The sequence below is a fragment of the Girardinichthys multiradiatus genome, chromosome 1, assembly GCF_021462225.1.
Source record: "Girardinichthys multiradiatus isolate DD_20200921_A chromosome 1, DD_fGirMul_XY1, whole genome shotgun sequence".
Classification (NCBI taxonomy): Eukaryota; Metazoa; Chordata; class Actinopteri; order Cyprinodontiformes; family Goodeidae; genus Girardinichthys; species Girardinichthys multiradiatus.
In genome coordinates, this window is record NC_061794.1 from 40766308 (window position 1) to 40781813 (window position 15506).

At 38.4% G+C, this 15506-nt stretch overlaps 1 protein-coding gene across 6 annotated transcripts; it reads right to left on the minus strand.

Annotated features, from left to right (window-relative positions):
• Nucleotides 1–3289: 3289 nt before the first annotated feature.
• LOC124870873 (membrane cofactor protein-like) lies at nucleotides 3290–15216 on the minus strand. 6 transcript variants are annotated; one of them, XM_047369971.1, is made up of 12 exons: nucleotides 15076–15216; nucleotides 14223–14321; nucleotides 13922–14110; nucleotides 13593–13692; nucleotides 12257–12333; nucleotides 11983–12162; nucleotides 11709–11888; nucleotides 10413–10478; nucleotides 9809–9850; nucleotides 8887–8908; nucleotides 6349–6409; nucleotides 3290–4805 (listed from the first exon to the last, which is right to left on the minus strand). In XM_047369971.1, exons 2-12 carry the CDS (start codon nucleotides 14278–14280, stop codon nucleotides 4803–4805), a joined length of 978 nt encoding a protein of 325 aa, XP_047225927.1. In that variant the 5' UTR covers nucleotides 14281–14321; nucleotides 15076–15216; the 3' UTR covers nucleotides 3290–4802. The 6 variants fall into 6 exon arrangements, with proteins under 6 accessions (XP_047225927.1, XP_047225773.1, XP_047226017.1 ...); XM_047369817.1 differs by having other exon boundaries at nucleotides 8887–8941; XM_047370061.1 differs by lacking the exon at nucleotides 8887–8908.
• Nucleotides 15217–15506: the final 290 nt, after the last annotated feature.

Sequence of the window (15506 nt, forward strand, 5' to 3'; positions counted from 1 at the left end):
AAGCCCTACAAAGGACCCAGCCAGAGTACCGGGCATGCAGTATCATGTGATTTACTGAGACATGGCTGCCGGATCATATCCCCAACTCCAGCGTCTCTCTGCCGGGCTTTTTAACCATATGAGCAGACAGAGATTTAAAGAGGAGCGGCAAATGTAAAGGAGGTGGACTGGCATTACTTGTGAACAACAGATGGTGTAATCCAGGACATGTTACTGTGAAGTGTCATCTCTGCAGTCCAGATATTGAACTGTTGGCAGTAAGTTTTCGTCCATATTATTTACCCTGAGAGTTCACCAGTGTTATTTTGGCAACAGTTTACATTCCACCTTCCGCTGTTGCTGATACTGCATGTGATGCCATCAGCTCAGTTGTTGCTAAGCTACAGGCACAAAACTCCAATGCTTTTGTGGCAATTTCTGGTGATTTTAACCATGCTTCACTCTCTGCTACACTTCCAACGTTTCAACAGTTTGTCAGCTGCTCTACCAGAGAAAACAAAACATTGGATTTGTTTTATGCAAATGTCAATGACTCATACATCTCTACAGCAAGACCTCCTCTAGGCAAATCAGATCACAATCTTGTTTTTCTCTGCTCAAAATATAAGCCCCTTGTTCAGAGGCAACCTGTAATAAAGAGGACTGTGAGAAAATGGTCACAGGAAGCTGAAGAAGCTCTGCAAGGTTGCTTTGAGACTACAGACTGGGACACACTATGCCAGCCACATGGAGAGGACATCAATGCCATGACTGAGTGTGTAACCGACTATATAAACTTCTGTGTGGATAACATCATCCCCACCAGAACCGTGAGATGCTTCCCCAATAACAAACCTTGGATCACCAGTGACCTGAAGGACCCGCTTAACAAGAAAAAAAGAGCCTTCAGAGAGGGAGACAGAGAATTATTGAAGATTATACAGAAGCAACTTAAAGTCAAGATAAGAGACAGCAAGGAGGTGTACAAGAAGAAGCTGGAGAGCAGCTCCAGCAAAACAATATCAGAGATGTGTGGACAGGGATGAAGAAGATCACAGGCTTCAAGCAGAAGGATGATCAGACCAATGGAGGTCTGGACAGAGCCAATGAACTGAACACATTCTTCAATAGGTTCAGTTCAGAAACAAGCTTTGCATCCTCCTCTCCTGCTCACAACCAAACAGACATTCTTCCTTTGACCCACAGCTGTCCAATAACACCTCACATTTTTTATCTTCCACCTCAGCCCTAGACCCTTCTGCTTCTACATGTTTGCCTTCAACCATATCAGAAGATGCTGATGCTTCCTTTGCTTCCCCCTTCCACCTGTGTGTCTCAAGAAGTCAAGTGAAGAGACAACTGGAGAGACTGAATCGGAATAAGGCTGCAGATCCAGATCATGTCAACCCTAGAGTCCTGAAGGCCTGTGCAGAGCACCTCTTCTACCTTAGCCTAGCCCAGAAGAAGGTTCCGGTGTTGTGGAAGACCTCCTGTCTTGTTCCGGTACCAAAGAAAACTCACCCATCAGTCCTCAATGACTATAGACTAGAGAGACTCCTGTTGGCCCACCTGAGTAAGCAAACAGTAAACCATCAGGACCCCCTTCAGTTTGCTTATCGCTGTGGAGTTGAAGATGCCATCATATACCTGCTTCAACAAACCCACTGTCATCTGGACAAAGCCAGTAGCACTGTGAGGATCATGTTCTTTGATTTCTCCAGTGCATTTAATACAATCCAACCTGATTGGCTTTGTCAGAAACTCCAGAAGACTCAGGTGGAGGCCTCAACAATCTCCTGGATCAAAGACTACCTGACAAACAGACCAGTTTGTGAGACTGAAGGGTTGTGAGTCTAACCAGGTAGTCAGCAGCACAGGAGCACCACAGGGGACTGTACTCTCACCATTCCTTTTCACTCTGTACACCTCAGACTTCCAGTACAAGACAAACTCCTGTCATCTACAGAAATACACAGATGATTCTGCAGTCGTGGGGTGGATCAGAGATGGACAAGAAGCTGAGTACAGGAGGTGGTGGACCGCTTTGTGGCATGGTGTGGAAACAATCATCTCATTTTGAACGTGACTAAAACAAAGGAGATGATTGTAGATTTTAAGAGAAACAGGAATAAGTCAAAAACTATTTCTATCATGGGAGAAGAAGTGGAGGTGGTGGAGTATAAATACCTCGGTGTTCACCTGGACAACAGACTAGAGTGGAGATGCAACTGTGAAGCCATCTACAAGAAGGGACAGAGCAGACTGTACTTCTTGAAGAAGCTTAGGTCCTTTGGTGTTTGCAGCAAGATGCTGCATATCTTCTATTAGTCTGTTGTGGAAAGTGTGATCTCTTCTACCATCATCTGCTGGGGAAGCAGCATCAGAGCCAGTGACTTAAAAAAGCTCAACAAGCTGATAAAAAAGGCTGTCTCTGTTCTGGGGACTCCTCTGGAGATCATTGTGGAAAGACAGATTCTTCATAAAATGAAGAACATTATGGAGAACCCTGAGAATCCTCTTCATGAGACTGTCCTACAACAACAGAGTGTCTTCAGTCAGAGGCTTCTTCAGATCTGCTGTAAGACGGAGCGCTACAGGAGATCCTTCCTGCCCACAGCCATCAGCATCTACGACTCTTTGGAGAAACCTTCATAATATGAGCTATAACAACATTTAATTTCCCTTTGGGATTAATAAAGTATTTTTGAATTGAATTGAACAACTGATGAGGGATAACAGTGTAAGAATTGTCAAACCATCTAAAGCCAACCAAACGCTTCACACTCCCGTTTGTGAGGGTGACAGTTCAAAGGTAAATAAACCAGTCATATCTAGATTAGGCTCAACCAAATTTAAATATCTTTGGATCAGAGTTCAGACTGGCTAATTTACACAGCTGCATATTGACATTTTTATCTATCACACACTAACAAGTTTTCGTGTACCAGTCATGTCAACTGTCCCAAAATAGTGCAGACTTTGCCCATTTGGGAACAAATTGCCAAATCTGGCAAAAAAAAATAAATCTTGTAGGGAGTCGTTGGCTTAAATGTATCAACTCATGGTTTCGAGCGCAGCATTGACATAAGAGAAAGTGCTCCAAGCAACCAACATGTCTACCTAGGAGAGGTCTTGATAAAATCAGTGCACATAACATAGCTGATATTTTGATAGAAGAAGTAATTACTCAATAAGCCTTATACACTAAACGTTCACCACAGATGCTGGGAAATTTCAAAAAGACAAGACAATCTCCATTCACAAACACACAACACATGGAGTTGGCACAGGTTAATACAACCGTTTCACCTTATTTTTCAGCATGTTGGTGAGAACACGTACAACTGTTTTTATTGAGATAAAATATTTCAAGTTGACTTAAAAAAGATGTAGTGTTGGCCTACTAATACAGACATCAAATAGAACAACATAAAATAGGAGAATCACATAAAATATGTGAAATAACTAAACTGACATATTCATACAGTACGTCTTTTGGTTGATAGAAAATAATTTTGTTTTCAAGCCTGATAAACCAGTAACAAAAACCAGTTAAAAAGAAAGTTTGAATCCTTAATAGAAAAATAAAAAAGGGCTAATTTAACACTACTGACATTTTTTAAAAACCAACTAATATTTTGAATTCTCATCCACTAAGTCTGGAATTTTATCTTCAGCTGTTAAAGATCTACCAGAATTAATCTCATGTACCCTTTTGACTTTACTCTTTATTGCCCACAAGATAAACCAGTCTGCACTTCTGCTATTTTCATACTTTTTCCATGTAAACCTTACATGTTTAAGATTAAGCTAATTGAAATATGAGACAAAGACAGCCTGCATACATACAGAAAGCTGTTTTTATGACTTCATTTATTAAATGGAGAACACCTTTATCTCTAAACCAACCTGGTCCTATGTAAAAAAGAAAGACTATCCATCATGCAGAAAAAAAACCTTGTGTTTTCATTTATATTAATTACATAAAGAAATTAGTTTCACAGCTGCCTGCAAAAAATTTGAAATCTGTCGTCATTTTAATAAATACAAAGTGCACACCTCTTTGAGATTACTTTCAATAAAAATTATGTGACCACAGTTGATACTCAAGTCCTGCTACTAAAACAAATTATCTTCTGGACAGTAGGTGGTTAACAAATATATTAACAATGCTGCAGTGTTGAAGGGAAACAATTTCACTGATGGACATTTTGTTTTAATCTGGAACCTAATTAGCCGATTTTCAAAAGCAAAACAAACAAACAAAAAAAAAATGTGGTCACAAAAGGTTAACATCATCATGGAGATGATATTCCAAAAAGGTGATTTAAGGCAACTTCAAAAACACACAGAAAGTAAAGCATTTGGCATGTTTTGCATTCAGGCATATATGATGCCTTTTGTTAGACACCAACCTCAGAACTGTTTAGTTTATAAACAGTTTTTTAAGACTAAGTGGTTCAATTCAGCAGCAGTATTTTTATTACATAAACGTTTAGTGAATAAAGTATTAAGAGAGCAGATTTTTCACTAATCACTAATCTCTGTAATTGGCCTGTGTTACAAAGCAGCTTCCAATGCAAACATTCCAAATCAGTGCAGAGTTTAATGATGCCCAGAGAAGTAAAACAGGAAACAAGAAGTGGACATGGGCATCCTGTCAAAGCTGTAAATTGCTATTGGCTAATCAGACAAGCTGCTTGAATGGTCCTGAGTGCAGAGGCTGATTTCCAGAGGGGGAGTTTCAAGATTTCTGGGGGTAATCCTCTTCTGCTGACGACACTTTTACATGCAGGAGTTTTGAAGCAACAGGGCTGTGATGCTCACTAAAGAGAAAAGGAACAAAGAAAAGTAATCAAGTATCTTCTAGATAAAGTAGTACACCTGCACAGTAGACCTATAACTTAGGAAAACAATGTTCTGAATGAGTGAAGAAGTCTTCCAACAGGATAGGTGGCTGCCTAGGTTGATATGAAAGAGAGAAAGAAAAGCGGAGCTGAAAGTTAAAAAGATATCCAAACAGCCACAACATTAAAACCTCAATAAAAGCAAATGCTGATGAACTTTTTAAAATACATTTTTCTAATAGATCTTACTTTCTCACCCATAACACAGCCTTTTAATATTCTGTGATGGCAGTGCAGTAGAAATTTTTCAAAAACGTCTAACCAGAGCTAACAGAGCGAGTATCTATAGGTGTCCTAACTCCATAACCAACAGTTATATAAAGCTTGCCCAACTAAGACCACAGTACTATAGGCACACCTGAGTTATAATATGATCGCAACGTTGACTTATTTCAGTCATTTAGTATAAAAAGTGAAACCCATTATGTGGATCAATTACATGAAGAGTGATGTGTTCCAATTTTGGTCAGTGTTTTAATTGTGGCGTACAGTTAATGAAAATATGTATGTAATATGTAAAATATTACATAAAACTCATAAAAACACGTCAGCCTCATGAAAAGCATATCTGTTGACAATACAGTATATACACTCAATAAATGGTTGGGCCTCATGTTGCATGAACTTCTGCATCAAAGCAGAGTGGCATGAAGGTGATCAGTCTGTGGAACTGCTGAGGTGTTTAGGAAACCTAGGTTGCTATAATAGTGGCAGAGGGAAGCATGAAGTGCTCTAAAATTTACAAATACTAGTCCAATACTTTTTTGTTGCTTAGTCCAGGTAAGCGTTCTGATGCTGCTAGTTCACAAGTGGCTTAAAACAAGTTGTAGACATTTCCTGAATACGTATGTGTGTGGTGGACGTGTATACAGACGTATCCAGCTGCAGTTTACACCTCGCCAATCTCCATAAAACTATTGAGGGGATTTGCCTCACAATAATTTTAAGGCTGTTTTTAACCCCTGTAGCTGGTGCACCATTTTCTACAACAGCTTTTCCTTCCACTTGACTTTCCACTTGCCTTGATACACTAAACAACCAGCTTCTTTAGTAATGATATTTTGTAGCTCACCCTCTTTGTGGAGCATGTCGGTGACTGCCTGCTGGGCACCTGTCACTGCAGTTCTCCCCAGGATTGTGTAGACCATAATGTTTCAGTAATAAAATCCTTCTTTATTGATCTCGCACAACATTATACTTTTCTGAGAGACTTATAGTTTTCATTAGCTGGAAGCTATAATAAAAAAAATCTAAACTAATCCAAATTAAAGTTAGGAGTACATCACGGTGTGGAATGAATCTTGATAATATGCGTTACGTTTTGAACCGATGTGGCTGATCTGTGCATTTACAAGACATTTGGTAGCAATAAAAGTTCTGCCAACAATGACATTGTGTTCTTTTTCATCATATCATCATGTATTTATTTAACACAAGTGTTCTTGGATAGTCATCTCCTTACCGAGAGTGCTATATCCTCGTCATCTTTTGCAGCCTCTTTGACAGTACTGCTTCCCCGAGCGCTGTAACCCATCCATGTGTGGTCAATACTGGTTATATGTATATATATATACATATATTTATGACAAAGTAGACCAAGTAACAAGAGTTTAGCCTGCTGAGACCTCCTGCAGCAGGCCTGTAACCTGAGGTCCAAACAGGGTAAACAGGTGTTACACCCACCACACACACTGTACTGCTCATCTAAAAACAATACCCCACAAACAATTGCCAACAATGCAGTCACCCATACACACACACACACCCACAAAAACAACAATCACAGCTGTGTTACTTTTACATGAGGTTGAAAAGTATAACAAGTTTATTCATCCTAGCAGGACCAAATCAATCTCTGCAACTTTGTCCACAAAACATGGCTGTAACACAGCTGGAGAGTGTTGAGGCCTAGTTAAAGTTCAATTATGTCACACTAAATCATGTGAAAGTTTGACGTTTGACACACCCAAAACATAAAGATCCAATTGTTGTATTTGAATAAAAAAAAAACCCCATCTGCAGTAAGGAAGTGAACACTAGATGTATTTACTGACAACGTGAAGCATTACACAGGTTATAACAGAAATGATGGCCTCCACAAGCAAATCCAACTAACAACCACCTGAAGTAGCTAAAAATCACTGTTCAGCTGAAAACTGATTTATAAAAACTCTTATCAAGTTAACTTTTAAAAATAACTGAGGTGGCTCTGTGACGTACAATCTTTTAAAATTACTTAAGGAGTGTGTGAATGTAAAAATATGGACACACACACAAGTTTCTATGCTAAAAATGTTTTGGCTATAATAATCACTTAGAGGATTAAGGCTAATAAATACTGCAGTTATGTGTTGTTGGTAATATGAAGGCTAATATTTTCTGAATCAAATGACATTTTATTTATGTCTTTCAATTTATAATTTATACATATAATTTAAGACAAAGCGTCAGCATGAATTAGTCACTGGTAGGTTAATTAGTTGAAGTTTGAACATAACAGAATTTGATGGTTTTATAAAAACCGTGTAAACCCTACAGGTACCTTTCAGCATTCCACCTCCTCCTGTCCTGCTGTCCTATAATTATCTAAATAAATGTGCATCTCCATATATTGGAGTATCATCAAAAGTTGAAGTGAAACTTTTCTATAGATTCATTAAACACAGAGTGATATATTTAAAGCATTCTCAGAAAATTGCAATATTGCATAAAACAAATTTTAAAATTATTTTTAAAACACAGAAATATTATGGCCATAGGATAGGTTATACAGGACTTCTCAGTGGTCCAAAGCATTTTTTTCAAATGAAAGAAAATTTTGCATTTATTAAAAAAATCAAGCTCCCTACATCTACAGGAAGAGTGGAGAGATCAGAATCCGACCTGCTTAAGGTCCAGTGTGAAGTTTTCACAATCAGTGAATTTTGGGAACCATGTCTGCTGGTGTTAGTCCACTAAAGTCCAGGTACCAAGTCCAAAGTTTGTGAGGTCAAATCATGACATTTTAGAGCTCTTCCTGTACGCATCAACTGATGAGCTTTATAGAAAAGCTGATTTAATTTTCCTGCAGGACTTGGCAGAATGACCTGTTTTTATTTGATTCATAACATTTATCAAATTACAACATATAAATGCATATATCACTCCTTCTGCAATGAGTGTACATAATAACTAAGATAAGAATTAATAAATGAAATGAATTAGGATTTTAATAAGATTCTGATTTCTTAAAATGCATCTATGTATCTGTAGAGACATCTTAGGAAAAGCTCATGGGATGGGCACTGCCTTTCAAGAGTAGTACTTACAGTAAATCCAGAATAGAGTATTTTTGTATCGCCTTATTTTGACCTTTATTGGTTGTAATCCTTGCTGCCAAACGGTGGCGCTAACATGCTACATTGTCAGTTATAAGGAACTTAAAACTGTTCCGGCTGTTTCAGAGTCTTCAAGCACTTTAGCACCGTGATTATTCAGTAAAATCTGTGTTTTGAACTCAGAAACCAATGTTTTAATCAAAGGATGTCCATCAAGGTTCTGTTTAAAACAACTTTTAAAATAAAAACAGAAGAGATCCATAGCATAAAATATCAGGAAATGGTTGTTAAGTACTTAATGCTGCATTTCCACATAAGCAGTTACTGGTTTTATTTGTTTGACGGCAGAAGCTATAAGCCAATGATGGACATCATCTCTAAGATAATGGCTTCGCTAGTGGCAGCGCTGGTAACTTCTGATCATCTGAAGCTGCACATGTGAACAATGTGGGGAAGTAGGTGGAGGGAAATTTTGATGTAATTTCCTCTTGAAATGCCCATCCCTACTTCAAAGTGCAAAAACCTTCAACATGCAACAGAGAGAAAGCTCAGACAGGAAGCAAAGGCCCATAATCACACAGTTAATGGCCAGGCTGAGGACAGAAAAAAAGAGAGACAAGGAGCCCATAATACAAAAAAAGGCGATGTCAAGAGTTAGTTGCCATAGACAAAAAAAAACGTACCGTTTCTTTCGATAGATGAAGACTGTGATGATGATGATGAAGAAAATTATGATAACTATTTTGATGAGAAAAACATTGAGATGTTTGAAGATGATAATGTTTGAGTATGAGTTTCAAACGTATAACAATATCCTGATATATAATCCCCTGTCACTCCGGGGGGAAAAGTTTTTTCGTAGAACGTTAAATAGAAAGCTCTACTTGAAAAATTTGAAATAAATTCCAAACTGCCGGTTGAAAAACAAAAAATGGTCTTCATCACTTCGAAAAGCAAACACTTAACATGATCTCTTAAAATGATTTGAGTGAAAATGGGACTGAATAAAAAAAATGTTTCAAAAAAATAGAAAAATCAGGTCAAAGCTGAATGCTTTATTGTGATCATGATCAAACTCAGCTGCAATATCTCAGAAAGACATGAAATGTGTGTTCAAGTCTGAGCCGTTTGGAGAGGTTCAAAAAACAGAACCTATTCCCATAAAAAGAATAAATATCATTACAGCATTTGGTTAAAAGGTTTGGTGTACCACCAATTTAGTTATATTTGACTCCTGAATAGTGTATGATAATAGGAGTTTTGGGGATGGATGTACAGCTGCTGTGTAAACAAATAAAGCAAAGAAAATCCACACTAAAGAGTTAGGAGATTAAAATGTTAGACTCAGTGTTAAATGAGTTAAACAAGAATACTGATCAGAAAACATTTTCTGATTTGGGAGATGTCATAATTCAAAAAACAAAACAATCTCAGTAACAGGACTCATTCATTAATTATAGGTTCTTCTGTTTGAGCCTTAAAGAAAATTTCAATTATCTGTCTCTTATTGTCACATTGTTCTTCTGAGGTCACACTCATTTTGATTAGACTTCATATCATCTCTTTTTACTGTAAACACAATGCTCAATGATGAGGCTAACTTACCAATCAGAACAATAATCCCTGGTGAAAGCCCATTCCCGTTGTCTATGAAAGGCAAGACATAAGAACAGAGTCAAGAGAGAAAAGACCAATCAATATTTCCTTTTTCATTTTTGATCTTAGGTATAGTTATGGTTAGTACTATATTTAACTGTGTGTTCTCTAAGAATATGTGCGACCAAAGTCAAATTCCTTGCTTATGTGCAGAAACCTGGCCAAAGAAGCTGATTCTGATTGTCAAAGCATCTCTAGTTCTGGAGATGTTCTGACCCAGTCATCACAATATGGCCCTTGTCATACTGGTTTAAATCCTCAAGCCCATTTTTTCAGCTTCTAACATGTCAACTTTAAGGACAACATTCACTTGCTGCCTATTACTGTTTAACCCAACCCACTAACAGGTGCCATGATGATGAGATAGAGTCATTTACTTCACCTGTCAGTGGTCATAATGGTGCACCTTATCAGTGTCATTGGGTTTTTTTTACCCTTCAATTAGAGCAGCTACATTGCAGCTCCCACATTCACATCTCTCCCGTCTATATCAAATCTCAAAATAAGAGGTTGGGTTTTTTCACAAGGAACTTTTAAACGTTAAGTTCTGTACCTGGGGTAGGAGTAGCAGTAGTCGTAGTAGGAGTAGTGGTAGTAGGCATAGTTGGCCCACGGTCTTCTACAAAAACAAGGGCATCAATGTCAGTGTACACATAATTGCTGGCATTTCAAAAAATAAAACAATCTAGGCTTAATAGCCTGGAGTTCAACATTTGAAGCACCGACTAACCTAGCTTAAAACAAAAAACAACTCACAAAAGGTCTGAAATTCTCTTACCAAGTTCTTTCAAATAGGAAAAAGTACTTCATGCAACAATCATACAATTCAGTAAAATTATCAAACCGACTCATCTTTGCCTAAATCAAACTTCAAATAAAGCTGTCAAAACTCATCTGTTCTGCTCTCCTGTTGACAGCAAATTTTAATCCATAAATATAAATTACCCAAGAAGTAGAAGTTTTATATTTTTTACATTAACTTTTATTGACAGGATTTCTAGGCGCAGGCAAGGGCCGGACCAGTGGATTTCGTCTCTTCTTTTTGCAGATGACGTGGTCCTGCTGGCTCCCTCTAGGCAAGACCTACAGCACGCACTGGGATGGGTCACAACCGAGTGTGAAGCGGCTGGGATGAGGATCAGCTCCTCCAAGTTCGAGTCCATGGTCCTCAACCGGAAAAGGGTGGCCTGTCCTCTTCAGGTTGGAGGGGAGTTCCTGCCTCATGTGGAGGAGTTTAAGTATCTCGAGGTCTTGTTCACGAGTGAGGGAAGAGTGGAGCGCGGAAATCGACAGATGGATCAGTGCCGCTGCCGCAGCAATGGGGGCACTCTGCGGGTCCGTTGTGGTGAAGAGAGAGCTAAGCCAAAAAGCGAAGCTCTCGATTTACGGTCGGTCTACGTTCCTACCCTCACCTATGGCCATGAACTTTGGGTCATGACTGAAAGAACGAGATCCCAGATACAAGCGGCTGAAATGAGCTTCCTCCGTAGGGTGGCCGGACACTCCCTTAGGGATAGGGTGAGGAGCTCGGCCATCCGGGAGGAGCTCGGAGTAGAGCCGCTGCTCCTCCACATTGAGAGGAGCCAGTTGAGGTGGCTCGGGCATCTATACCGGATGCCTCCTGGACGCCTTGGGCTCCCCCCGGAGGAGCTGTCTCGGGAGAGGGACGTCTGGGTGTCTCTGCTGAGTTTGCTGCCCCCGCGACCCGGTCCCGGATAAAGCGGAAGACGACGAGTACGAGAATATTTTAAGTTTAAGGAATGACTTTTAGAATCTCTATTCAGATTCTAATAAGCATTATTTTATTAACCTTTTTTATGTACCCAAGTATTTTTAATGCTTGACTTACTTGTGCATTTTGGTAAGGGTGATGACCACTGACTGTTTAACAAGCACATCAGAGTAGAGGTTCCTTCAATCACATATCCAGGTTTACAGGAATATTTCACTGAAGCCCCGTATCTGTGTGGAGGCCGGGAGCCTTCAACAAATTCAGCATTTTCAATCACAGGATCTTTACATTCAACCCCTAAAGCAAATAGAAAGAAAAATATTATGGTAACTACAGTAATCAGTCATAATGATGGTATCAAATGTGAGAGTAAAAACAGGACAGCACTAACAGACACAGGTTGGAGGGGCAGGGTGGAATGTCCCATCTTTGGAGCAAGTTAATTCTCCTGATCCATTAAGAATCACGTCTTTGTTGCAGGAGTACCGCACAACGTCTCTGTAACTATAGAACTCCTTTTCTGGACTAAATGTGCCGTTTACAATTCCTGCTGGTGTAACACACTGAACCGCTGCAAAAACAAAAATACGTTTTCTTTAGACTCAAAACATATTTCAGCTCATTTTCATTTCTAATACGATGAGAAAAACACAAAGATCACTGACCTTCACAAACTGGCAACCTGCCTATCCATCCATTGACGTAGCATCTGATTACTACTGACTGCCCAACTGGGATGTAACTAATTAGTTAGGGGCAAAGGAAAAGCAAATAAATGAATTTCCTAAATTAAAGTTACCAACACTCACAGAGAAGCACATAGAATGAACAGTCACTTTGATCTCACACCAAAACCATTCTTTAACCTCTCAGGTTTTAAAGACATACATGTACATTGTCTGATTTCAGAGAAAAATACATGTTTTACAGAGTATTTATTTAACAAAAACATTAAATGCTGCCATTTACTTACCACCATCAAGCGGATTGAGCATCAGCTCAGTCGCTACACTTAATTCATCAACATTAGATGTTTTGACTGGAGATTTTTCTATAGCATTTAGGTGCATGTTAACACAATGACAAGGAGGAAAGATTTAAGCTATCATCTTAGTGGAGTTTGAAATCCATGATTGCGCAGTAAAACAGATTATCAGCAAATAGAAAACACCTAAAACATGTCAAGGTCAGACTGTACAAGCCTCAGAGCTCCTTCTCAGACTCCGATTCTTTGATGGTATAGTTATAAAGAAAAAACTCTGAGGCAAAGTATTTTTGTAGGGATAAGACTTAAGAGCAATGGATGGATTATTATCCTTTGTGCCATAATTGTTTAAAGAATACACAACATATCCAGACAAACAGAGCACATGAAATAACGAGGCCAGCAGTAAGAGCCTGATAGTTTGAACTTGTTTTACAGTCACCAATCTTTTACACTTTACAGTCATTGAATTAAAGTCAAACTTGTATACTAAGATATTTAAAAGATGAAATGTAGGACATTCTGTCTGACAGCTCAAGCTTAGAGGTATTCACTTAGAGCACAGCGCCTGATGTTGGCTCAAGAACCGACCTCCGACACAGCAAAAACTCCACAAGAAAGCAGCAGAAAAGTTAGAGAATCAAAGTGCTGCAATGACAAAGTCCAGACCACAACAGACTACTATACTGTGGCAAGACTATAAGAGATCTGAGCAAAAGCAATTATATCCTAATGTAAAATGAAAATTGCAAACTGAAGCCACCTTGTAGGACAGAAGTAAGTAAAACTTGCAACACAATCACTTAAGACTGAAACGATCATACAATGACAATGACTGAAAGGGTTATACGAGAGATTATTCTACAGAATGGTGAATCATGGATGTTTTTTCAGACTGGTTCGTTTTACATTTCGTTTAGAAACATGTATAGTAAAATTTTACTGCTTACAGATACAACAGGTACATTTTCTTAGCTGACTTTCAGAACAAAACAAGTTATAACTTTGCTACTAACCCTTGGTTACAAATGACCACAGCTGTATCACCAAACTCAGTCCCGTTCCTATACTCAATATAACCATTATTCACATCTTCAAGAGCGCCACAGTTCTTCCCTGGAACAAGAAAACTCAGGCAATTACACTCTTAAACTGCAACATTTTAAGAAAAATATTTAAAATGAATAAAGTAGTAAGTAGAACAAATCAGCACTTTTATGTTGGTCCAATATAATTTACTCAAGTGTTTGACTTTTGAGAATATGTCAATTTAAAATGGTCACTAAAATAGTTGTGATACTGCATGCTGTAGAATTGCAAGGCGTAATTAGACAATAATATTCACTCTCGCATCTCAGCTGCACAGGACTCCACACGCCAGCACTGCATGTGATCTTAGAAGATCCTCCAGCAGATGTGTAGCCGGGATTACAGGCAAAAGAAACAACGGCTCCATTTACAAATGTGTCCTGGATAATGAAATCGTCCTTCAAACTCATGTTGGCTTCACCGACGGGTTTAGAACATGATTGAGCTGGAAAACATTTTTATAAATGGTGAAATTAGTAGAGAAAATGGACGTCAGGATTGAAAGCACTTTAATTACTGACAGGTTGCGCATGCTCAGTGTACCCGTTTGAACTCACCTTCAGCAGTGATGGCAAAGCCAAGAACGCTCAGTAGAAAAAGGGCAGTAATACCCATGGCAGGATCTGTTACAGTAACCCAATGACAACAGGCTCTTTCTGGAAAAAGAAACAAGCAAAGTAAACTGGAAAGAGGTCTAACTAAAAACGATTAGACAGCAAGGTCTAAATGTTGTTACACCCGAACAATAACAGGCATGTGTTTCGATACCTTCAGTGTAGAAACCAAAACTCGGTAGGTTATTAACACATAAGACTTTAAATGATATAATGTCCATTGTTATAAAGAACCAGGGCTATGACACAGCAGCTACTCTGAAATATTATGTAAATTAAGTTTAAATCAGCAAATCAACGTCTAGCGAGGCTAACAAAGCAGACATAAATTAAAATGTCACCATGACGTTCTGATGAATCGTAAACGAACTCGACAAAACAGAGGCATGCTAAAAAAACACAGCAATAAACACTGAGAACTTAGCAGAATAAGTTTATTGTCTACTATCATTCGGTAAACATGGTGTGGGCGTTCATGCGTCACGAAAACAACGGCTTACGTTAATCCTATATTAGCTTCAGTCGTTTTAAAACGCAAGCCGAAGTTGCCAAGAGGTCCATTAGGTGTGAAAAATACACAAAATAAGGTAATTACAAAGTCTAAATCAGCTGTAAATAAATAAACATTTATACTCGACAAAAAACGCACCAGGTTTAGCTAGCTAGCTGAAGGTTAGCTACACGGACATCATCAAACATAACTGAAACAGGCCGAAAATAATGATATGTATCCTTATTTACTCTTTTATAGATTAAATCAAACATTTAAGTTTAATTACGATTGATTCGGGCTTACCAAAATTAAGCACCTCTCTGTCAAACACGAGAGTCAATATTCTGGTGGCAACTTCCTGTTGGTGTCCTGGGAAGCGGGCGTGGTCTTCTTCTTCTTCTTCTTCTTCTTCTTCATCTTCTTCTTCTTGTGTTATTTTTTTGGTGGTTGGCAAATAACTTTGATGTCTGCATTACCGCCACTGACTGGTATGGAGTATGGTTCTTCATGCTTTTAAATGTTCTTATTTATCATTACAATAATCAAATTCTATTTATTAATTTAGTTTTTTTTTATTTATCTAAGTATGATTTGAATATGTCTGCTACCTAAACTTCTTTGCAATGTATCAATCAAATTAAAAATGTCTTTAATACCTACAAACTCTCTCATGAAAATTGTTCTTTGTTTTTCATATTTCTGACACTTCAATATTACATGTTCTATTGTTTCCT